A 25,709-nucleotide genomic window follows, 5' to 3' on the forward strand; every position below is an offset into this window, starting at 1 on the left:
CATCTACTTCCCATGAAGTGATGGGACCGGATGTCATGATCTTAGTTTTCTGAATGTTGAGCTTTAAACTGACTTTTTCACTCTTCTCTTTCACTTTCATCAAGAGGCTGTTTAGTTCCTCTTCACTTTCTCCCATAAGGGTGGTGTCATCTGCATATCTGAGGTTATTGATACTGCTCCTGGCAATCTTGATTCCAGCTTGTGCTTCCTCCAGCCCAGAGTTTCTCATGATGTACTCTGCATATAAGTTAAATAAGCAGGGTGACAATATACAGCCTTGACGTACTCCTTTTCTTATTTGGAACCAGTCTGTTGTTCCATGTCCAGTTCTAACCGTTGCTTCCTGACCTGCATACAGATTTCTCAAGAGGCAGGTTAGATGGTCTGGTATTCCCATCTCTTTCAGAATTTTCCACAGTTTCTTGTGATCCACACAGTCAAAGACTTTGGCATAGTCAATAAAGCAGAAATAGATGTTTTCCTGGAACTCTCTTGCTTTTTCGGTGATCCAGTGGATGTTGGCAATTTGATCTCTGGTTCCTCTGCCTTTTCAAAAACCAGCTTGAACATCTGGAAGTTCACAGTTCATGTATTGCTGAAGCCTGGCTTGGAGAATTTTGAGCGTTACTTTACTAGTGTGTGAGATGAGTGCAATTGTGCGGTAGTTTGAGCATTCTTTGGCATTGCCTTTCTTTGGGATGGGTATGAAAACTGACCTTTTCCAGTCCTGTGGCCACTGCCGAGTTTTCCAAATTTGCTGACATATTGAGTGCAGCACTTTCACAGCATCATCTTTTAGGATTTGAAACAGCTCAACTGGAATTCCATCACCTTCACTAGCTTTGTTCATAGTGTGCTTCCTAAGGCCTTCTTGAGTTCACATTCCAAGATGTCTGGCTCTAGGTGAGTGTGAGTGATCACACCATTGTGATTATCTGGGTCATGAAGATCTTTTTTGTACAGTTCTTCTGTGTATTCTTGCCACCTCTTCTTAATATCTTCTGCTGCTGTTAGGTCCATACCATTTCTGTCCTTTATTGAGCCCCTCTTTGCATGAAATGTTCCCTTGGTAGCTCTAATTTTCTTGAAGAGCTCTCTAGTCTTTCCCATTCTATTGTTTTCCACTCTTTCTTTTCATTGATCACTGAGGAAGGCTTTCTTGTCTCTCCTTGCTAGTCTTTGGAACTCTGCATTCAAATGAGTATATCTTTCCTTTTCTCCTTTGCCTTTCTCTTCTCTTCTTTTCACAGCTATTTGTAAGGCCTCCTCAGACAGCCATTTTGCTGTTTTGCATTTCTTTTTCTTGGGGATGATCTTGATCCCTGTCTCCTGTACAATGTCACAAACCTCCGTCCATAGCTCATCAGGCACTCTGTCTATAAGATCTAGTCCCATAAATCTATTTCTCATTTCCACTGTATAATCGTTAGGGATTTGATTTAGGTCATATCTGAATGGTCTAGTGGTTTTCTCTACTTTCTTCAATTTAAGTCTGAATTTGGCAATAACGAGTACATGATCTGTGCCACAGTCAGCTCCCAGTCTTGTTTTTGCTGACTGTATAGAGCTTCTCCATCTTGGGCTGCAAAGAATATAATCAGTCTGATTTCAGTGTTGACCATCTGGTGATGTTCATGTGTAGAGTCTTCTCTTGTGTTGTTGGAAGAGGGTGTTTGCTATGACCAGTGCGTTCTCTTGGCAGAACTGTATTAGCCTTTGCTCTGCTTCATTCTTTGCTCCAAGGCCAAATTTGCCTGTTACTCCAGGTGCTTCTTGACTTCCTACTTTTGCATTCCAGTCCCCTATAATGAAAAGGACGTCTTTTCTGGGTGTTAGTTCTAGAATGTCTTGTAGGTCTTCATAGGAATCAGCGAACTAAAATGGACTGGAATGGGTGAATTTAACTCAGATGACCATTATATCTACTACTTTGGGAAGAATCCCTTAGAAGAAATGGAGTAGCCATCATAGTCAACAAAAGAGTCCGAAATGCAGTACTTACACTGAGATTCCCAGTTAAACCTTGTTTCGTTTCTTTCAGCATTTTAGCTTGTGTTCTTAGGGGCTAGCTCAGCTGGTAAAGAATCTGCCTGCAATGCAGGAGACCCCAGTTTGATTCCTGGGTTGGGAAGATCCGCTGAAGAAGGGATAGGCTACCCACTCCAGTATTCTTGGGCTTCCCTTGTGGCTCAGCTGGTAAAGAATCCACCTGCAATACGGGAGACCTGGGTTCAGCCTCTGGGTTGGGCAGGTCCTCTGACTATACATGTTTCTTTCTCGTTGTCTCCTTCATATGATAATTTTAAAATGGATATCTTCAGGGATTTACCTGACAGTCGGGTGGTTAAGGGGCTTCCCTGGTGGCTCAGCTGGTAAAGAATCTGCCTGCAATGTGGGAGACCTGGGTTCAGTCCTTGGGTTAGGAAGATTCCCCTGGAGAAGGGAATAGCTACCCACTCCAGAATTCAGGCCTGGAGAATTCCATACACTCTACAGTCCATGGGGTCGCAAAGAGTCCGACACAACTGAGTGCCTTTCACTTTCAGTGGTTAAGACTCTGTGCTTCCAATGCAGAGGCTGCAGGTTTGATCCCTGGTCAGGGAACTAAGGTTCCATATGCTGTGTGTGGTGTGGCAAAAAAAATTTTTTTTTTCTTTTCAGTTAAGTAAATCAGAAAAACTTAAGCTAATTCTAAAATGAATTTAGAAGAGGAAATGCCTCATTTTTCAAGAAGTCAATAGATAATTAAACATTCTAAAATAAAGAAATAAGAGTATACACGTATTATTTCAGAATAAGAAGACAGATATTGGAGGAAATAGCTAAAATGGCTCAAAGTACTCACCTCTGGGGAGTGGGCGTTAACAGAAGGAAAAGGAGGATGGATCTGGGGGACTGACTGCTCTTATTTTGTTTCAAATCTGGTAGTCATCCCAACTTTCACACTTTTTGTTACTTTGATAAAAATTAAGACAAGTTTAGAGGGAAAGAAGGAACAGGAAGCTGTACACATGTAACAATAAATACTTGGGCTCATTTTCAAAACTGAATTTAATATGTTATTCTCTAAGGCTTAGCCTATAAAATGGCAAGCTTGTCAGCACCCTCACTTTATAAAGCAGAGTCTGATGTTTGGTAATTCAAGAGAGATTGGCTAAATCTGCTAATAAATTATGCATTCCACAATTAGGCATTTTCTCCTACTTCTGGTATTTTTCTTTATTTAATTGGAAATCTCTAATGACATTGACTGAAACTCTTGAAAGCATTATAATGTGAAGTCTTAAATGGGACACTTCCTGTGCTTCTTTATTCAAGTCTCTGTCTAAACTGCATTTTTTGATCCTCCCGTTTCTCCCTTTTCTTTGCCTTGAAGGATTTCCCACAATTCACAGTTCTCTCCCACTGGACTCTAGGCTCCGTCTAGGGAAGGACTACATCCATTGGTCACTGCTTGAATCCTGAGTCTCATCCAGTGCCTTTTCACAGTGCCAGTCTTTCAGTGTTTGTTAAGTAAATGACAGATTGCGTCTGGAAATGTTGTGTTAACTAATAAATAGCCATTGGAAGAATTGATTAAATTGTACCAATTATCCAGGTCACCTAAAAGAGTTAATAAGATTTCCCCAGCTGTCTAGGGCACCTTGAACCAGATCTTCCAGGGCCAGTAAATTACAGGGGAGCATGGAATACTGGGCAGGGGTTCAATATCCTTCCTGATACCACAGCTCTTTGGAAGTATAAGGAATTTTCACATAGCAACTGTTTTTGAGATCTTTTGTAAAAGGCAGTTTGTAACTGTATTTTTGTGTGTGCAGTTAATGAGATTTTAATTTCTCCCTCTGTCTTTATATGTCTTTCAGTTTTTGAATTCTTTTTACCCAACACGACCAATTCCTATCCCATTTATTCAGATTTTGAATGGCATAGAGTTGAAGCCATTCAGAAGGTTCTAATCATTCTTTTATTTGGTTTGTTGGCACACCAAAGAGTTAGAGTTAGCAATCACTGTTGAATAATAACCAGTAAATTAGTTCAAATAATGTCACAACATGTTTTCTTAAACATAAATCAAACACACATACAAGGAGAAAAACTGCTTCCTAAACATTTTGGTTGGAGAGGCATTTTTATTAAGAAAGCAACTAAATTGCTAAAATTGATTTTATGCTGCTATTTTCTTATTCTTTAGATATTTGAGAATTCTTGTTCACCTAGCTTATCATTGGCTTTATTGATGCAGTGAGGCGGAGGTGTCTCTCTAATCGCAGCTGTGCACGTTTAGGTCCTTGCCAAAGCTAAATGAATGGCACCCAACACAGAACACTTTCTCTTGCACTTATGTATGTTTGTGACTGTTGCACACGTACTACAACATGTTCAGTCTGTTCCACTCAAGCCTGTGCACATCTAATAACCTCTCTGACTTTGGACCTTAAGGAAACCATGGTTTTCCTTTAACTAAAGAAAAACTAAAACTGCCTGTCTTTATTTACAAACCTGTAATACAGTGGACCAAAGAGAATTACCATTAAATTGCAACTTAATGGTCTGCACATTGTAGAAAAAGCTGCATCTTCATTGTATTCCTTGTACTGTCAGTGTGCTTTTTTTATGAGAAATGCTAATTTTAGCTTTATTGTCAATAATACTAGCATTAATACTTAAAAGTTTTCTTGTTACAATGTACTCATTACCCTAAAATGTCTTTTACTTGCATTTCCTATCTTCCTCCTAACAAAATTTTTTTCCTATTCCCAAATTGATACAAGTAGACTTAAATATACGCAAAGAGGAAAGGAAAGGGAAAATATATTCCTTGTTGTCAAATAAATTTCAACTGGAGAGACTCCTTGAATAGCCTTTTTCCCACATTTTTATATTAATATCACCTTTCCTTTTCCGCTAAAAGAAGTATTTGTTTCATGCTACCTTAGCCCTCCCCCATTTTTATTTATATTTTACATATTGATAGTTGTTTCTACAAACTTTTGTCCAGGAAAAATTTCCAGAAAATAAAATCAAGCATCTCTCTTTTCCCAAGAAATCAGCACCAAATAGCAAAATGGCAGGCAACCCCAACTCACGACTTTACTGCTAAACTATGTTCCTAAGGTGGGGCTTTTAAAGTCCCCCAAATTAATTTCATGTTATAGAAACATTAAAATAGATGTCAGTGAATGAAAAATTTGTAGTTTATAACTCTATATTCACAAACAACAGCATGTTTAAAATTGTTTTGGGTGCCTTTGAAGCTTTTGAAAATATAAATCCAATGAATTTTCAACTGAAGACATCTTCTTTTAGTAACTCTTCCTGTAGTAAGCATTCTTCATTACTCTAAGGACCTTCTAACTGCTTTTAAAATTAGTTTCTGCCACAAGAAATAAATTGCAAATTTAATACAAGATTGCCTCCCAAAGTTTTTGAATGGTAATTGCTGGGCAATAGGCAGTTGCCATGGCAACTTCTTCAGTGATCCCTTACTCTAATTGTAGCAGCAGACTGAGTCACCCTCATTGCCATTGACCTTGACTGAATCGTGAGCATTGGCAGTTGTTTGGACGAAACATAGGCATTGGTCCCAGGCATTAAGCAACCATAAATACAACCTTTGGTCATTATGTGGAATATAGTTATAATGTAGTGGATTTCAAATCAAGCTGTCTTCAATCAGGAGTCACTTATATTTCAGCGGTAGACTTGGAATATTTTTGAACACAGTATTTCCTAAAAGGATTAACCATTTAGTATAGCAAGGTCGTAAGATCTCAGATTCACAGTTAGCTCAGAGCATTTCATTGAAATGCACACAAATGTTTGAAAACTCATTTAAAATTTCAATGTCATGGAAGCATTTCTCTGTGTAAGTCAGAGAACAGTGCACTTGTTTGATTGACTTAGTGCCTAATAGTTAACATACATCCCAATTACATCTAAATCTGATACGAAACTTTGGTTTACTATTACTGTTGCTAGTAAAAGTAATGATTTCTTGAACTCCTTTTGCAGACCGGCATTGGTATTTTACATACACATTATCTTGTTTCCACTCTAATAGCTTTGCTGATAAAGAAATCAAGGTTTAGATCTTGCCTGTGATCACATGAGCAGTAGTAGAACAGGGATTCAAAGGCCAGTCAGGTTGACCACAGAGCCTTGCCTGTTAACTACTGTGCCATAGTACTCCTCTTTCATATTCTGGCCAATTTCCCATAAAATTGGGGAATCATAAGAGTAATTGCTGCTGATTTGAATCCATAAGAATCTTTTTTGGTGTCTAGATTGAGGTGTAGCATACTTCAGTTATATTTGCAATATTTCCAAATGAAAATAGCAAGTTAGTTTTTGTTCCCTTTTGTAGATGTTAAATTCCTTATGTATCTTCAAAATAGTATCTTTGAGATGTTTCTATTTTATAAAATTAGACAGGATTCTGAACTCCAAGGTGTAAAGGACAAGGACTACATTTTATTTTATGGCCTCAGAATCTGTTCCCAGTGCTTAGTGTTAGTAAGTAAGTGTTAGTCGCTCAGTCGTGCCCAACTGTTTGCAACCCCATGGACTGCAGCCCTCTGTCCATGAGATTTTCCAGGCAAGGATACTGGAGTGGGTTGCCATTTCCTTCTCCAGGGGATCTTCCCAACCCAGGAATCGAACCCAGGTCTCCTGCACTGCAGGCAGATATGCTATTATGTCATGACATTGGCCTTCAGTTACTGTTTGTGAAGTCATTGTCTTCTGTGGTTATGTTCATTACTCTATTTCAATCAGTTGGGAGTCTGTTCTGTCAAATTTTGTTAAATTGTGGGATAAATTTGTTTATTCCCATCTAGAAATAATTGATAAAGATAGCATTAATTTTGTGTTAGAGGGAACTTCTGTTTTAAAAATAAAAATGCCTCAAGCATAAAATATAGTTTGGCTCTTAACAATTCAAAAAATGCATCCTATATTACTGCTTTTTATTTTAATTTGCTAATTATCTGAAAAATAAAGTGGAGTGCTATTTAATGCTACTTGAGACAATCTCTGTACAGACCTTTTGCAAAAGCTTATTTGCCAGTGCTTTGCTAGAAATCTCACAGACACATAGAGTTTCATGGCGTGAAGTTTGAAGACCATTAGTTGAGTGGGGGAGGAGGGCTTGCAAGATCACTGAGCTAATTGTTTTTTGAAATTTTTCAAATCTAAGCAAGTAGAAAAATTTTACAATGACAACCGATAAACCAACACCTAAATTCTGCAGTGGATATTTTACTAAACTTGTTTGTTACCTACCTATTTATCTCTAATGAAGAAGGAAACAGCAACCTACTCCAGTATTCTCACCTGGGAAATCCCATGGACAGAGCAGCCTGATGGCCTACAGCCCATGGCGTCACAAGAGTCGGACACGACTGAGCAACTGAACCACCACCGTCATTCATCTCTGAGCTTCTATCAGTCCGTTACTGTCTTTTATACATTTCATAGTGAGTTGCCCAGGACCCATTAGTTTAATAACATACATGATATTCCATTGTCCAGATGTACTATAATTTATTTAACCAGTCATCTACTGTTAAACATTTGCTTTTATGGCAGGCATAATGACCCTGAAGGAATTGTGTAAAGTATCCATGCCCTAATCCCCAGAACCCATGGATTTGTTAAGTTACTTAAAAGGAACACCGAAGATGTAAGTTTATGAAGATAGGGAGATTAGTTTGGCTTATTCAGGTGGACCCAGTTGAAACATGTGAGCCCTAAAAAGCAGAGAACTTTATCCATCTGGAGTAGATGACAGACTTTTAAAGGGGACATCCAAGAGATGCAAAGCTAAGAGGAATTTGACACAGCATTGCTGGTGTGAGATGGAAGGGGCAATGTAATTTGGGCAGCAGGAAGTTCCTAACAGAAATTCCCGGCTGATAGCCAGCAAGAAAATAAGGAAACCCAGCTCTGCAGTCTTGAGGAACTGAATTTTGCCCACACCCTGAATGAGCTTGGAAGGGGATTCTCCTTCAGGGCCTCCAGATAAGTGCCTCACGCAGCTGACGCCTTGATTTTGGGCTCCTGACACCAGAGCAGAGGAACCAACCAAACCTACATGAATCTCAGTAGAACAGCGAGATAAATCAGCATTGTTTTGAACTGTTATATTTGTGATAGATTTTTATGGCAGTAATAGAAACTGAATTCAGGGATGGTGAGGATTTTTTACTTTAATATAAACATTCACAAGGCTGAATCCTTGAGTACAGCCTTACTCATTTCCTTAGCGTAAATTTCTAACGTTAGAATTACCAGGACCGTGTTTAGTCCATAAGTCTGACTCTCTCTGACCCCGTGGACTACAGCAGCCCACGGGCTTCCATGGTGGCTCAAGTTGGTAAAGAATGCATCTGCAATGCAAGAGACGCAGGTTCAATCCCTGGGTCAGGAAGATCCCTAGAGAAGGAAATGGCAACCTGCTCCAATATTCTTGCATGGGAAACCCTATGAACAGAGGAGCCAGGCAGGCTACAGTCCATGGGGTCGCAGAGTCAGACACACCTTAGTGACTAAACCACCCCAGCACACCAGGTCTCCCTGTCCTTCGCCATCTCCCAGAGTTTGCTCAAACTCATGTCCATTGAGTCAATGGATCCCATCCAACCATCTCATCCTCTGTCACCTGCTTCTCCTCCTGCCTTCAATCTTTCCCAGCCTCAGGGTCTTTTTCAGGGAGTCAGCTCTTCCAATCAGGTGGCCAAAATATTGGAGATTCAGCTTCAGCATCAGTCCTTCCAATAAATATTCAGGGTTGGTTTCTTTTAGGATTGACTGGTTTGATCTCCTTGCAGTCCAAGGGACTCTCAAGAGTCTTCTCCAACACCACAGTTCAAAACCATCAATTCTTCGGTGCTCAGCCTTCTTTATGGTCCAACTCTCACATCCATACATAGGTTTGACTATACAGACCTTTGTTGGCAAGGTGATGTCTCTGCTTTTTAATATGATGTCTAGGTTTGTCATGGCTTTTCTTCCAAGGAGCAAGCGTCTTTTAATTTTGTAGCTACAGTCATCATCTACAGTGATTTTGGAGCCCAAGAAAATAGTCTGTCACTGTTTCCAGTGTTTCCCCATCTGTCTGCCGTGAAGTGATGGGACCTGATGCCATGATCTTATTTTGTGAATGTTGAGTTTTAAGGCAGCTTTTTCACTTTCCTCTTTCACCTTCATCAAGAGGCTCCTTAGTTCCTCTTCACTTTCTGCCTTTAGGATGATGTCATCTGCGTATCTGAGGTTATCAATATTTTTCCCGGCAGTCTTGATTCCAGCTTGTGATTCATCCAGTCTGACACTTCACATGATATACTCTGCATATAAGTTAAATAAGCAGGGTGACAATGTACAGCCTTGATGTACTCCTTTCCCAATTTTCAACCCGTCTGTTGTTCTATGTCCAGCCTAACTGTTGCTTCTTCACCTGCATACAAGTTTCACAGGAGGCAGGTAAGATAGTCTGGTATTCCTATCTCTTGAAGAATTTTCCACAGTTTGTTGTGATCAACATGAAGGCTTAATCATAGAGAAGCAAAAGTAGAAGTTTTTCTGGAATTCTCTAGCTTTTTCTCTGATCCAGCGGATACTGGCAATTTAATCTCTGGTTCCTCTGCCTTTTCTAACTCAGCTTTTACATCTAGAAGTTCTCGGTTCACATAATGTTGAAGCCTGTCCTGTGTCTGTGCTCCGTCACTAGTCATGTCCAGTTCTTTGCAACCCCATGGACTGTGGCCCACCAAGCTCCTCTCTCCATAGGATTCTCCAGGCAAGAGTACTGACGTGAATTTCCTCCTCCAGGACGTCTTCCTGACCCAGGGATTGAACCCATGTTTCCTGCAGCTCCTGCATTAACGGGCAGAGTCTTGAACACCGCGCCACCTGGGAAGCCCGTGTTGAAGCAAGCCTAGCTTGAACGATTTTGAACATTATCTTGCTAGCATGTGCAATAAGTGCAATTGTGGGATAGTTTTAACATTCTTGGTGTGGCCCTTCTTTGGGCTTGTAATGAAAACGTACCTTTTCCAGTCCTGTGACCACTGCTGAGTTTTCCAAATTTGCTGGCATATTGAGTGCAGCATTTTCACAGCATCATCTTTTAGGATTTGAAATAGCTCAGCTGAAATTCCATCACCTCCACTAACTTTGTTCAGAATGATGCTTCCTAAGACCCACTTGACTTCATACACCAGGATGTCTGGTTCTAGGTGAGTGACCACACCTTAGTGGTTATCCAGGTCATTAAGAACTTTTTTTGTACAGTTCTGTGTATTCTTGCCACTTCTGCTTAATATCTTCTGCTTCCGTTAGGACCATACCATTTCTGTCCTTTCTTGTGCCCATCTTTGCATGAAATGTGCCCTTGGTATCTGATTTTCTTGAAGAAATCTAGTCTTTCCCATGCTGTTGTTTCTCTTTATTTCTTTGCATTGTTCACTTAAGAAGGCTTTCTTATCTCTCCTTGCTATTCTTTGGAACTCTGCATTTAGATGGATAGGTCTTTCCCTTTCTCCTTTGCCTTTCACTTCTCAGCTATTTGTAAAGCCTCCTCAGAAGACAGCCATTTTGCCTTTTTGCATTTCTTTTTCTTGGGTATGGTTTTGATTACTGCCTCCCATACAGTGTTACAAACCTCCATCCATAGTTCTTCAGGTACTCTATCAGATCTAATTTGATTTAGGTCATACCTGAATGGCCTAATGGTTTTCTCTATTTTCTTCAATATGAGTCTGAATTTTGCAATAAGTGGCTCATGATCTGAGCCACAGTCAGCTCTCGGTTTTGTTTTTGCTGACTGTATAGAGCTTCTCCATCTTGGACTGCAAAGAACATAATCAGTCTGATTTTGGTATTGACCATCTGGTGATATCCATGTGTGGAGACATCTCTTGTGTTGTTGAAAGAGGGTGTTTGCTGTAACCAGTGGGTTCTCCTGGCAAAACTTTGTTAGCTGTTGTCCTGCTTCAATTTGTACTTCAAGGCCAGACTTGCCTGTTACTTTTGCATTCCAATCCCCTGTGATGTAAAAGACATCTTTTTTGGTGTTAATTCTAGAAGGTCTTGTAGGTTTTATAGCACCATTCAACTTAAGCTTTTTTGACATTAGTAATTGGGGCATAGACTTGGGTTATTATGATGTTGAATGGTTTGCCTTGGAAACATACTGAGATCATTCTGTGATTTTTGAGGTTGCACCCAAGTACTACATTTCAGACTCATTTGTTGACCATGAGGGCTGATCCTTTTCTTCTCAGGGATTCTTGCCCATAGTATAGATACAATGGTCATCTGAACTAAATTCAACTATTCCTGTCCATTTTAGTTCACTGATTCCTAAAATGTTGATGTTCACTCTTGCCGTCTCCTGATTAACCACTTCCAATTTACCTTGATTCATGGACCTAACATTCCGGGTTCCTATGCAGTATTGTTCTTTACAACATCAGACTTGACTTTTACCACCAGACACATCTACAACTGGGTGTCGTTTCCACTTGGCTCAGCGTCTTTATTCCTTCTGGAGCTATTTCTTGGCTCTTTTCCAGTAACCTATTGTACACCCGCCAAACTGGGGGCTCATCTTTCAGTGTTATATCTTTTTGCCTTTTCATACTGTTCATGGGGTTCTCAAGGCAAAAATGCTGACGTGGTTTGCCATTCCCTTCTCCAGTGGACCATGTTTTGTCAGAATTCTCCACCATGACCGGTCCATCCTGGGTGGCCCTGTACAACATGGCTCATAGTTTCATTGAGTTTCACAGAACTGTGATCCATGTGATCATTTTGGTTAGTTTTCTGTGATTGTGATTTTCATTCTGTTTTCCCTTTGATAGATGAGGATAAGAGACTTGTGCAAGCTTCCTGATGGAAGCAATTGGCTGTGGGAAAAACTTGTTCTGGTGGGTAGGACAATGCTCAGTAAATCTTTACTCCAGTTTTGTACTAATGGGTGGGACTGCGCTCCCTGCCTATACTTTGGCTTGAGGAGTCTGCAGTCTCTATTAGGGCTGCCATACTCTCTGGTGGGCTAATGGCAAGCTACCCAAGAGAACTTATGCCAACATGCTGTGCTTCCCAGGACTGCTGCTGCCATTGTCCCTGACCCTTTGGCAGGCTGCTGTCAACCCACACCTCTGCCAGAAACTCCCAAACACAGGCAAATCTGGCTCGATCTCTCGTGGGGTTGCTGCACCTTTCACCTGGTGCGCACAGGGTTTAGTTTGTGCCCTCCAAGAGTCTCTGTTTCCCCAGTTCAATTCAGTTCAGTCTCTCAGTCGTGTCTGACTCTTTGAGACCCCATGAATCGCAGCACGCCAGGCTTCCATGTCCATCACCAACTCCCGGAGTTCACTCAGACTCACGTCCATCGAGTCAGTGATGCCATCCAGCCATCTCATCCTCTGTCATCCCCTTCTCCTCCTGCCCCCAATCCCTCCCAGCATCAGAGTCTTTTCCAATGAGTCAACTCTTCACATGAGGTGGCCAAAGTACTGGAGTTTCAGCTTAGCATCATTCCTTCCAAAGAAATCCCAGGGCTGATCTCCTTTAGAATGGACTGGTTGGATCTCCATGCAGTCCAAGGGACTCTCAAGAGTCTTCTCCAACACCACAGTTCGAAAGCATCAATTCTTCGGCGCTCAGCCTTCTTCACAGTCCAACTCTCATATCTGTACATGACCACAGGAAAAACCATAGCCTTGACTAGATGGACCTTAGTCAGCAAAGTAATGTCTCTGCTTTTGAATATGCTATCTAGGTTGGTCATAACTTTTCTTCCAAGGAGTAAGCGTCTTTTAATTTCATGGCTGCAGTCACCATGGGCAGTGATTTTGGAGCCCCCCAAAATAAAGTCTGACACTGTTTCCACTGTTTCCCCATCTATTTCCCATGAAGTGATGGGACCAGATGCCATGATCTTCGTTTTCTGAATGTTGAGCTTTAAGCCAACTTTTTCACTCTCCACTTTCACTTTCATCAAGAGGCTTTTTAGTTCCTCTTCACTTTCTGCCATAAGGGTGGTGTCATCTGCATATCTGAGGTGATTGATATTTCTCCCGGCAGTCTTGATTCCAGCTTGCGTTTCTTCCAGCCCAGCGTTTCTCATGATGTACTCTGCATAGAAGTCAAATAAGCAGGGTGACAATAGACAGCCTTGACGTACTCCTTTTCCTATTTGGAACCAGTCTTTTGTTCCATGTCCAGTTCGAACTGCCTGACCTGCATACAGATTTCTTAAGAGACAGGTCAGGTGCAGTCCTGTGAAAATTCTGTAATCAGATCCTGCTGACCTTCATCGTCAGATTCCCTGGGGATTCCCAGTCCATTTGCTGGATCCCCAAATTGCGAAGTCTCTTCTGTGGCCTAGGACCTTTGCAACAGTGTGAGAACTCTGGTATATTCGTTCTTCAGTTTGTGGATCACCTACCAGGTGGCTATATGGTAAGGCTAATGGCAACCTCCTCCAAGAGGACTTAGGCCACACATTGCACCTCCCAGGACTGCTGCTGCTAGTGCCCTTGTCCCTGTGGCAGGCTACTGCTGACCCACACCTCTGCAGAAGCCCTTCAGACACTCGTGGGCAGGCCTGGCTCAGTCTCCTGTGGGGTCACTGGTCCTTTCCCTGGGTCTATAGTGCACACAGTTTCGCTTGTGCCCTCCAAAAGTCTCTGGCAGGCATGCGGTTTGATTTTGACATGATTGCACCCCTCTTACCGGCTCATTGAAGCTTCTCCTTTGTCCTTGGACAAGGGTTATCTTCTTTTGGTGGGTTCCAGCATCCTCCTGTCGATGGTTGTTCAGCAGCGAGATGCGATTTTGGTGTTCCCGCAGGAGACGATGAGCACACATCGTTCTACTCTGTCTTGGGGCTTAGTCCCCAGCATCTACCAGATCATATGTTCTGTTTTACTTATGGGTCATATCACTTACTTTATGTATCTTATAATTTTGTATTCAATGCCAAACATTGTGTCTGGCATTGAATAGAAACAGAATCTGAAGCAAAAATTATTTATGACTATAAAAGGGTACACCTCTGCTGCTAGGCTGCCAGTGTGGAGTTGGATCCTTCCGGTTAGGACTGGAGTTGAGTTTGGGTTTTGTATCTTCATTGTACCACCAACTTCAACTTCCCACAGCAGTTGTTACCTGTGTTTAAAGAATGGGTCTGTGTTTTGTGGGGTTTTCCCAGTATTCCTTTCCCATACTCTGCTTTCAGCAGTCCATGCAATGGAGTTAGAGAAGGAGTATTTTCTATTGTCCTGGTCCAGCCTTAATCTTGGGGAGTCCTTAGTTGCACCTGGGTCTTAGAGGTAGGGCTTTCTCAGCATCCCTGCCTCTCTTCCCCTTGGCAACCAAACTGCCTAGTATCTGTGGTGGGCCCTCAGTGGGACTCCTTCCCCAGTGATAGTAGACGTCCGCTTGGTATTGGTAGAGGCGTGGGATCCTGGTCCCAACCTCCAGTGTTAGGTTTTGGTTTCTGTCCCTTCAGCCAGAATGGATCTTTGCCTACTTCCTTGGGGTAAGAGGGTTATTGTTTCTCATTCAGGAGCAGTTGGGTTTTGTTCCTACTTCTCCCCTAGAAACAGTGAAAATTTGCATGTGCTCTAGACTAAAAGGGTTTGCTCCTCCAATAGCTTAAGGCTTTTGCTTAGCATGAGAAGAAAGTCTGAGAAGGAGCAGAGTCTTGGTGCTGGCCTGCAGCTGCAGCTGGTCACCTTCTACAAGCTTGAGCCAAATGGAGGGGCTCCTGAGCGGCTGGTGGAGGCCGGTGGAAGAGAACTTTGGCATGAGTGCAGACTCCACTGGATCTGAAGCTCTCGCTTTGCAGACTGACAGACTAGACCACACTGAGCGGTTAAGAATTCATTAAAATTGTAGCTGATTTCTTCTTACCCACTTCTGTGGAGACCACCTCTTCTGCCTGTGCTTGGCCAAAAGCAAGGGAGTACTTGTCTTCCTTCCTTCCTTAGAATCCCCCCTCTTGGGAATTCATTTCTCTTGATTGCCTTGCAGAATCATTCTCTGATGGCCTTAAGAAGACTTTTGACTATTAAATTATCTGGCTATTCCTCCTTGTTACGGTAGGAGACGGCATTCTTTGCCACTTTCCACATCCTTAACAGAAGTCAATCTGGGTCTCTTAGTGCTTCCCTGCGTTGCCCAAAGTGCCCATTTGTTTTATATTTGAGACCCAGAAAGTGACTTGTCCAGTCGATAACAAAACTGAGACAAGAACCCATGTTAGAGCTTCTCTATATTAACTTGTAGCTACCTCTTTTTTTCCTTTTTCCCTTTTTTAAACATCAGAGCTGCAGCTCTCTTATGTGTGATGCTTTACTGCCTTTCTTAGCATCACCCATCCTTCTCCCCAAGAAAGAATGAAAAAAGAACACCAAGCATCTTAGGTCTCTGATGTTTGTGTGAAATCCCTAACCTAGAGTTTAGCGATTATTTCCCTTCTATGCATTAACAATATCAAAGATAATTAACAAATACTGCAAAAAAGTGAGTTATTGAAGAATCAGTAGATTCCCTGGTTTAGAGACTGACTGTTTTCGAACTTAGCCCTATGCATTTTTATTATTCTCAAACAAACTTATTCTCAAAGTTTGTTTTGTTTTGTTTTTTCCCTTTCCAAGTGAACAGTGACACTTAGGTGCCACAGTAGTCTGAAGTAAATTCTAAATTTTACTGAAGTTTGAGGTCACCGTAAAGATTTTTCTACTGTGAGTTAACATTTTTGGTTAGTCTAATAAAATTTGCTTTCTGAATTCAGTATTTTCTGCATTCATTATGGAAATTAAGACTTGAGACTAGGAAGGGATTTTTAAAATCTCACAAGCACTTATTTTCGCAAATAAAAAACTGCAACTTGGGCTAAGTGGCTCCTTAAACTCACATAGCTAGTTACCGGCAGAATTGGGATGGAGCTGGGACTCTCATATCTCAAAGTGGGGTGATAGGAAGCACTCAGTAAACTGTCAAAGTCATTTTTTAAAAAGCAGTACATCTTCCTAGAGAATTATTTTACTTAGATGTTACTTTTATAGGATCTGGAAGGCCATTGGTTTTATAATAAACAATGTATTTTGGAGAAGAGTAGGCGTGAATACTAATCGTTAATATAAAACATTGCTGTTTCAAAAAACATTATCTATTTATTTGGCTGTGTCAGGTCTTAGTTGCGGCACCCTGAATCTTCACTGTGTCATGAGGGATCTCTTGTTGTGGCACTCAGGTTCTCCAGTTGTGGCTCGCTGGCTCCAGAGCACGCTGACTCAGTAGCTGTAGCACTCTGCCTTGGTTGCTCTGTGGTATGTAGGATTTTAGTGACCCGACCAGGGATAGAACCTGTGTTCCCTACGTTGCAAAGTGGATTCTTAACTACTAGAGCACCAGGGAAGTCCCAAAACATTGCATTTTTAAGAACAAAATGGAAAACTCCAAGCTCAGGTGCCTTCTTTCGTGGTCCAGTGGTTAAGACTTTGCATTCCCAGTGCAGGGGGCCCAGGTTCGATCCCTGGTCAGGGAACTAAGATCCTGCGTGCTACGTGGCATGGCCTAAATGAATTAATTAATTATATTTCCTTGTTTTAAAAAAAGCTCCATGTGTGCTTCCTCTCTTCTGCCAGCGGGAGGGCCGGGGAAGAGGTGAGAAGCACAGTTCCAGCCCCCAGTGCTTCCCAGTGTGAGTAGCCAGCTAAGGTAGATGCTTGTGGGGGGCTGCAGCCTAGCTCGATTTCAATCCGCACATTCCTTTTTTGGAGTTCTCTGGCTGTTTTCCGGGTGTGCAAAAACATGTAAAGTTAACCCATGTCCCCGGGCAGTCACCATTATCTTGCTTTCCCGCCACCAGTAAGCATGCTGTAAATAACAGGCTTCCCAGGATTCTAGTTTAGGCTCATGTGCTACATTCAGACCCTGCCCCAAGGGATGAAGAAAACGACCACCTCATTTTACCCAAGACAGTGGTGCCAGAGCTCAGCCTTCTCCCCGCCGCACCCCCGCCCGCCGCGTTATTAATGTTTCACATTGTTTCCTCTGGTCGCAGGATTATTCTTCAGCTGTAATTCTATATGTAGTAGAAAGCTAGTTCTTGCTGTCAGAATCTTGATATTCTGGGACAGTTCCAGTTCTGGCTGGAAATAGCATGGTCACAAAGCTTTTCAGCAATGTGTGCTGGTGAATTTTAACAACAGAGAGATAGCAAGATTCCATCACTGGATGACTGGCTTTGAAGGCCATTTGCACGTTAACTTTAAAAGAGTCTTTCCTGTGGCTTCCGCCCTACTCTCCCCCACTTTGGCCAAGTCCCATTAATTTTGTTGAAGGTTTTTATTTTCTGCTGAAAATGCAGGAAATTTAGACAACTCTCTTGGAATCCCCCCAAAACTAATACAAACAAGATACATATGCTTCTCTTAAGGAAACTAAAAATAAATGATTTGAAACTATTTAACTGTATAAATTCCCTCTTAAAAGAAAAAGGAAGTTTATATAACGAAGCAGCCCTGACTGCTGTTGACAGAGTAAGGTGCTCCCACAGCTGCCAGCTTGTCCATTTGACATGAATCCACTACTTAGCACAGATCATGTTCACCGTTCATTACCAGCATGTACAAAACCATCAGAAACATCTGAAAAGGGGGCCATTTTCTCAAGGCCCTTATATTTACATTTGAGATTTTCTGCAATAAAATAAGCCTGGCCTTTTTTTTTTTTTTTTTTTTTTTTGAGAAGAAAGTCTGTTTGACGTGGGATCCATTCCTGGCATGGAAGTTGTATGTACTAAAAAGAAAATACCATGAATGAAAAAGACACAATATTCTCCACGTATTTTGCTACTCTACCAATGAACCATCTGATTTTATCTCTGACAGAGCTAATTTTGGTTAGTTTTTGGAAATCTGTCTTTTTAGAAAAAGAAAACATGTCTTTTTTAAAAAACTTTATTTTATTCCATAAATGTAATTTATACACTTCCCTAAAGGACTAGTTTTGTAAATTAATAAAAGTGGGATTTAGCACATATCTAAAGCTAAGAGATGTGATTCTTTGCACTTATAACATTTGCATTAATTTATCCGCTTTGGAAAGGCAGTTATCTTTATGGTCTTTCTGTAATAGTATTTAAAATTTAAATGATTTATAGAGTTACATGTTAAAATAAGTATTATCAGAAAATTATAATCAATCCCTAATTTAAGCTTATTTTAAATTTCTGAATTACATTTCTCATTTTTGTTTTGTAATTGTTGTGTAACATTGAAATATACAGTATGCTTTCTAGTGTGAGTGACAATATGGCAAAATATGATATTGTATAAAATGTCTTTGCTCTAGCTCCTTTGATTATATTTTCAGTCAGTTTTAGTAATGTCAGAAAAACTTTATGTTCTTGACATTTAATTTATAAATCTGCAGCTGAAAATAATCTTTGAACAATAGCATTAGAATTAGAACTTGTCACAGAAACAGTAAAAAAAGAATTAAAATACCTAATAATTCCTTTAAGTGTAAGAGAATTAGTATAACTTCTAAGGAGCCTCAGTCAGACTGATGAATATAAGTTGAAACCTAATGTGGAGTATAATTACTGAGGTAGTTTCCAGTTTATACTTTACCTGACTTGGGGACAAAATAAATGATCAGTAGTTTGGTTTGGGTTTAAATGAGCAGGTACCGGTTTGGGGGTTGAGTATATTAACCTGTTTGTTGCTGCAAATTACTTAATGAAACATCGAGAATGAATTATCAATATGTTTGAAAGCAGAAAGTGTAAGCTATCAACAGGTAATTCATTTTTTATATTTAAGTGTAATATATTAGGACTTAAGGGTCCTAATACATATAACATATATTATATATGTTATATGTAACATAAATGGGTACAAAATGCTTAGGAACATGAAATTCTGCAGAAAGCTAATGTTTTGACTTATGTTACTATGATAGTCATACCGTCTCACTGGGTCACTCTTAGATGAGAGAAATTTGAGAGAAAATTCTGAACTCAAAGTTCCTTTCTCCTCTTCTTCTAATTCAAGTAGCAATGTAAGATGAAAACACAATCGAGAGAACTATAATCACAGTTATGTTGTCGGTTCCCAATATGAAGGCTAATCCCTTTTCTTTGCTCCAAACACATAAAAGTAATAGATGAACCATAACTAGAAAAAACCTTGAAACCATATAGCCAAACCCTAAAATGAGAGAGGTAACTTCTTGATCAACGAGAAATAGTAAAAGCACTCGAAGCAGATAGCAGGGTCTGAGCCAGTGAGGCTGCCAAGTTTCTTGTCTGGAAGGAGGCAGGAGTGGCTGGGAGCTCAGCTGCTGCAAGGCAGGCACAGCACTCAGAGGCCCTTGGGAGGCAGCATGGTAGTGCTGGGTTCCCTGCTAGAAACTAAGAGGTAGAATAGAGCCCTTACTGAAAAGAGCCTGAGTAGAGGCACTAGTGATGACCCTTAAGTTCTGTGTCTAGGGAGGTCGGAAGACCCAGAACCAGCCTCACTCTGGAATCTTGAGCCTATTGTGAGGGGATGTGGCTTGGTGACAGACCTTGCTTATCCTGCCTCTAATGTGATTGCAGGGCAGCAGCCCTGATAAACCAATGATGAGACCTCGTTTCAGATTGGGAGCTCTAGAAAGCTACTGCATGACCTGTAGGCTTGGATTAAGCCATACTAAGTGAGCCTACATAACCAAAATTCCAAAGTATATGCTAAAATCTAACTTAATAGTAAGAAAGACAGCCAGCATAGTCATGATCATGTTTAAGGTAAGTTTATCCAAAGAGAAGCAAAAATTAATAGGATAATTTTGAAAGTACTCTTAAGTATTTTTAATATCCTCAAAGATAAATGAAGGATATAGTATTTATTAAGAAGAATAAATAAATATAAAATAACGGTGAAATGAAACAAGAACATGACTCAGAACTATTTCATTAGAAAGCTTAGAATGAAAAATATAGTCATTAGATATGAAAGCTCAGTAGACAAATTCTAAACTGGGCAGTATCAAAGATGGTTAGTAAATTGTAAGATAATGAGAAAAAATTATCCAAATTATCTTTATGGAAGAGACTAGGTTGTCAGATGGAAAGAACACTCTGAATACTAAGCAGGATAAATAAAGATAAATCAACACTGAAACACATGGTTGTGAAACTCAAGAGTGTTAAAGAATGAAAAGTAAATCTTAAAGGCTATCAAAAAGCTTTTCCACAGGGCAACAGTAGTTAGGTTTGTATAATAAACTGCTCAAAGCCAAAAACAGATGCCAGAATAAAGTGAACAAGTATCTTTAAAGTGTGTAAGGAAGTAACTAATTCTATACCCAGATAAAATATAAGCGTGAATGTAATATAAACACATATTTCAACCACGCTAGGACTGAAAGAGTTTATTATCTATAGACTTCACTGAAAGCACTATTAAAGGATGTACTTCAAATAGAAGAAAAGTTTACCTGTAGAGAAGCGGAATGCAAGAATTAGTGGTGTGCACTGAAATCCATATGTAAAGTTAGTTAACCACTGACTTTTTGTTCAGGTGCTCAGTCCTGTCCGACTCTTTGTGACCCAATAGACTGCAGCACGCCAAACTTCCCTGTCCTTTACCATCTCCCGGAGTTCGTTCAAACTCACGTTCATCGAGTCAGTGATGACATCCAGCCATCTCATCCTCTGTTATCCCCTTCTCCTTCTGCCTTCAATCTTTTCCAGCATCAGAATCTTTTCCAGTGAGTTGGCTCTTCACATCAGATGGCCAAAGTATTGGAGTTTCAGCTTCAGCATCAGTCTTTCCAGTGAATATTCAGGATCAATTTCCTTTAGGATTGACTGGTTTGATCTCCTTGCTTTCCAAGAGACTCTTAAGAATCTTCTCCAGCACCACAGTTCTAAAGAATCAGTTCTTCAGTGTTCAGACTTTTTTATTGTCCAGCTCTCGCATCTGTACAGGACTACCGGAAAAACCATAGCTTTGACTATATGGACCTTTGTAGGCAAAGTAATGTCTCTGTTTCTTAATACATTGTCTAAGTTTGTCATAGCTTTTCTTCCAAAGAGCAAGTGTATTTTAATTTCACAGCTGCAGTCACTGTCCACAGTGATTTTGGGTCCCAAGAAAATAAAGTCTATCACTGTTTCCATTTTTTCCCCAACTATTTGCCATGAAGTGATGAGACTGGATGCCATTATCTTCATTTTCTGAATGTTGAGTTTTAAGCCAGGTTTTTCACTCTCTTCTTTCACTTTTATCAAGAGGCTCTTTAGTTCCTCTTCACTTTCTGCCATAAGGGTGGTATCATCTACATATCTCAGGTTATCGCTATTTCTCCCTGCAATCTCAATTCCAGCTTGTGCTTCATCCAGCCCAGCATTTCACATGATGTACTCTGCATATAAGTTAAATAAGCAGGATGACAGTATACAGCCTTGACATACTCCTTTCCCAATTTTGAACCAGTTGTTTCATGTCCGGTTCTGTTGCTTCTTAAGCTGCATGCAAATTTCTCAGGAGACAAGCAAGGTAGCCTAATATTCCCATCTCTGAAGAATTTTCCAGTTTGTTGTGATCTCTACAGACTCTGATGCTGGGAGGGATTGGGGGCAGGAGGAGAAGGGGACGACAGAGGATGAGATGGGTGGATGGCATCACTGACTCGATGGACGTGAGTCTGAGTGAACTCCGGGAGTTGGTGATGGACAGGGAGGCCTGGCGTGCTGCGATTCATGGGGTCGCAAAGAGTTGGACACGACTGAGCAACTGAACTGAACTACAGTCAAAGGCTTCAGTGTAGTCAGTGAAGCAGAAGTAGATGTTTTTCTGGAATGATCTTGCTTTTTCTGTGATCCAGTGGATGTTGACAATTTGATCCCTGGTTCCTCTGCCTTTTCTAAATCCAGCTTGTACATCTGGAAGTTCTCAGTTTACATGCTGTTGAAGCTAGCTTGAAGGATTTTTAGCATTAACATTGCTAGCATGTGAAATGATTGCAGTCGTGTGGTAGTTTGAACATTATTTGGCATTTTCCCTTCTTTGAGATTGGAATGAAAAGTGGCCTTTTTGAGTACTGATTTTTTAAAAACCAGTTTGTGGTTTTTTTTAAAAATATGAAATTAAAAACCTAAGCAACTGTAACAAAACAAGGAAGAATGGGGTCAGCACCTTGCTGTTCAAGAAGTTGAAGTGTGTTAACCTCCTTTGATCTTGTTCAGGAGGTAGAAAGCAGTATTTTATCTATTTTTTAAAATTTTCTTACTGGTTTACAGTGGGTCTCTGTTACTGCATAGGGTTTTCTCTAGTTGCAGTGAGCAGAGGCTGCTCTCCCCCCGCAGTGGCTTCTCTTGCTACGAAGCAGGACTTTGGAGCACGTGGGCTTCAGTAGTACAGCTCATGACCTCTAGGGTGCGGGCTCAGAAGCTGTGGCGCACAAGCTCAGCTGCTCCTCCACAGCGTGTGGGACCTCCCACATGCTAGAACCCGTGTCTCCTCTATTGGCAGGTGTTTCTTATCCACTGGGCCACTTTATCCCTTGGACATTGTTTTTACTTTGCTTTTTTTCTGTCCCATAAATGTTGATTTGTTGCTGGATGTTGTTCTTAATACAAGTGGAGGTAAATTATATGGAAATAAGTATATCTTTTTGTGTGCTAGATCAGGGTGGTAAACTTTTCCACCAGCGTCCAGATAGTAAATATTTTTTATTTTGTAAGCCATGTAGTCTTAGATGTGAAGTGTATTTTTCCTAGTAATAATAGTCATTCCTACTTTATTTTGATTAATAGTTCATGGTATATCTTTTTCCATTCTTTTACCTTCAATCTAACTTTATTTAAAGTGAGTTACATTGGAAGTTTCTTGTAGATAGCATATAGTTGCATCATGTATTTTTTATCCACTCTGTCATTGTTCAGATTTTAATTGTAATCTCTTTGTATGGATTTGCTCTAGATACTTTACATATATAGCTTACATAACTTGCCACATCTAGTATTGTTGACATTTTCCCAGTTCATATGAGAGGTAGAAAGTATCCTCTCTTTAAATTCCTTTGCTCTCCCTGATTTATAATATAATTGTCTTAGGTGTTCCTTTGCATCCATTGAGAACCACATCAGTGTTACAATTTTTGCCCCAACTGTCAAACATAATTTAGAAAACTCAGAAGGAGAAGAGTGTCATATTCACCTTTGTTTTTGCCTTCCATTGTTCTTTCTTTCAAGAGATGTGTTGATTACTTACTTTGAATTTTGCTGTTATTAACTATTTCACATTCAGATTCCCAAAGACTATTAACTCTCAGGAAACAGAAACAAAACATTAGGCTGTTTATCTGTAAATATGAGCATTGAATGACAGTGCAGAAAAGTGAGGTCATATTCCAAATTAGAAACTCTTCTTGGAGTTGATAAGACCCTACTATCACTTTATATTGAGCAAGTCTAGTGATGTAGGGTGGTATACTGATAAGAATACAAATTAGAATCTATTAATCAAAGCTCCAGATTTTCTTCTAGATTGGCAATAATTTATTAATGTGAAATTTATGATTATCACCATATTTAGTTCAAAAGTTATAACTCAAATCCTTTAGTAACTGATAAACTTAATTCTAAAAATTCTTGACAAAAATAATCTTGACTTCTTGTCCATGATCTTTCCAATGCTGTTATAATTGTAAAGCAGTTGCCCTCATTCTAATTAATTCTATGTCAAGGAGGAAAATACTGACTCTTATGGGGATTTTCTTTCTTCATCAGGCACAAGACCTAAATGTCATTGAAGAAGTGATTCGAATGATGTTAGAGATCATCAACTCCTGCCTGACAAATTCTCTTCATCACAATCCAAACTTGGTATATGCACTTCTTTACAAACGAGATCTCTTTGAACAATTTCGAACTCATCCTTCATTTCAGGATATCATGCAAAATATTGATCTGGTAAGTGTAAATGGAGATATTTACTGTTACTCTTTTTTAAACAGAGAAAGTTTAACAAAACTTAAAAAAAAAAAAAAACTACAATAGTCTCTTGAACGTTAACTGTATTTGCCATCTGTTCTAACAACTGTCATGTTCCACATGTGTGTATGTATTATATACAGACACATATATATATAATGCACATATATGTCTTTAGGAGAATTGAGATCATATTTTATATCTTAATAGTTCTGGACTCTGCTATTTTTACTTAACACATTTTCCTGTGATATCAATTCTTTGAAAATCTCACATTTTAATAACTATATAACCTATATTTCATGGATCACAGCCTTGTCATGGCGTGTCAAAGGGGCTTGAAGCTATCAGCCACTCTGTGCCAGGCCACCCAAGAGGGACAGGTCATAGTGCAGAGTTCTGACAAAACACGGTCCACTGGAGGAGGAAATGGCAACCCACTCCAGTATTCTTGCTGGAGAAACCCATAGACATATGAAAGAGCAAGAAGATTTGACACCATAAGCTGAGCCCTGCAGGTCGGAGGGTGTCCAGTATGCTACTGGGGTAGAGTGGAGGGCAGTTACCAAAAGCTTCAGAAAGAAGGAAGCGGCTGGGCCAAAGTGGAAATGACCCTCATCCAGTGCTGTAAAGAACATATTTCTTAGGAACCTGAAATGTTAGGTCCATGAATCATGGTAAATTGGACGTGATCAAGCAGGAGATGTCAAGAATGGACATTGACATCTTAAGAATCAGTGAACTAAAATGGATGGGAATGTGAATTTAATTCAAATGACTGTTACATCTACTGCTGTGGCAAGAATCCCTTAGAAGAAACGAAATACCCCTCATAGTCAACAAAAAAGTGAAATGCAGTACTTGGGTGCAACCTCAAAAACAATGGAATGATCTCAGTTCATTTCCAAGGCAAACCATTCAACATTAGAGTAATCCCAAGTCTATGCCCCAACCACTGATGCTGAAGAAGGTGAAACTAACTGGTTCTATGAAGACCTACAACAATTTTAGAAGTAATACCAAAAAAAGATGTCCTTTTCATCATAGGGGATCACAGTGCAAAAGTAGGAAGTCAAGAGATGCCTGATATCAGGCAAGTTGGGCCTTGGGTAACATTGTATGGGAACCAGTGACCAAAACCAAAGGAAAAGAAATGCAAGAAGGCAAAGTGGTTGTCTGAGGAAGCTTTACAAATAGTTTAGGAAAGAAGATAAGCAAAAGGCAAAGGAGAAAGGAAAAGATAATACCAACTGAATGCAGAGTTCCAGAGAATAAAAAGGAGAGATAAGAAAGCCTGGTTAGGTGAACAGTGCAAAGAAATAGAGGAAAACAGTAGAATGGGAAACACTAGAAATCTCTTAAAGAAAATTGGAGATATCAAGGGATATTTCATGCAAAGATGGACATGACAAAGAACAAAAATAGTAAGGACCTAACAGAAACAGAAGAGATTAAGAAGTGGCAGGAATACACATTCAGTTCAATTCAGTCGTTCAGTCACTCAGTCGTGTCCGACTCTTTGCAACCCCATGAATTGCAGCACACCAGGCCTCCCTGTCCATCACCAACTCTCTGAGTTCACTCAGACTCGTGTCCATTGAGTCAGTGATGCTATCCAGCCATCTCATCCTCTGTCATCCCCTTCTTCTCCTGCCCCCAATCCCTCCCAGCATCAGTCTTTTCCAATGAGTCAACTCTTCGCATG

General features: G+C 40.2%; 1 protein-coding gene across 3 annotated transcripts in view; it reads left to right on the forward strand.

Moving 5' to 3' along the window:
- The window catches only part of DYM (dymeclin), a 388,874-nt gene that overhangs the window by 284,171 nt on the left and 78,994 nt on the right, over nt 1-25,709 (forward strand). For all 3 annotated transcript variants that reach the window (XM_040264506.1, XM_040264509.1, XM_040264508.1), the window contains one exon: nt 23,801-23,983. In XM_040264506.1, the coding sequence (XP_040120440.1) occupies nt 23,801-23,983 (183 nt within the window). The remainder of the gene's footprint in view (nt 1-23,800; nt 23,984-25,709) is intronic.

Source organism: Oryx dammah, unplaced genomic scaffold (assembly GCF_014754425.2).
Source record: "Oryx dammah isolate SB20612 unplaced genomic scaffold, SCBI_Odam_1.1 HiC_scaffold_22, whole genome shotgun sequence".
NCBI lineage: Eukaryota > Metazoa > Chordata > Mammalia > Artiodactyla > Bovidae > Oryx > Oryx dammah.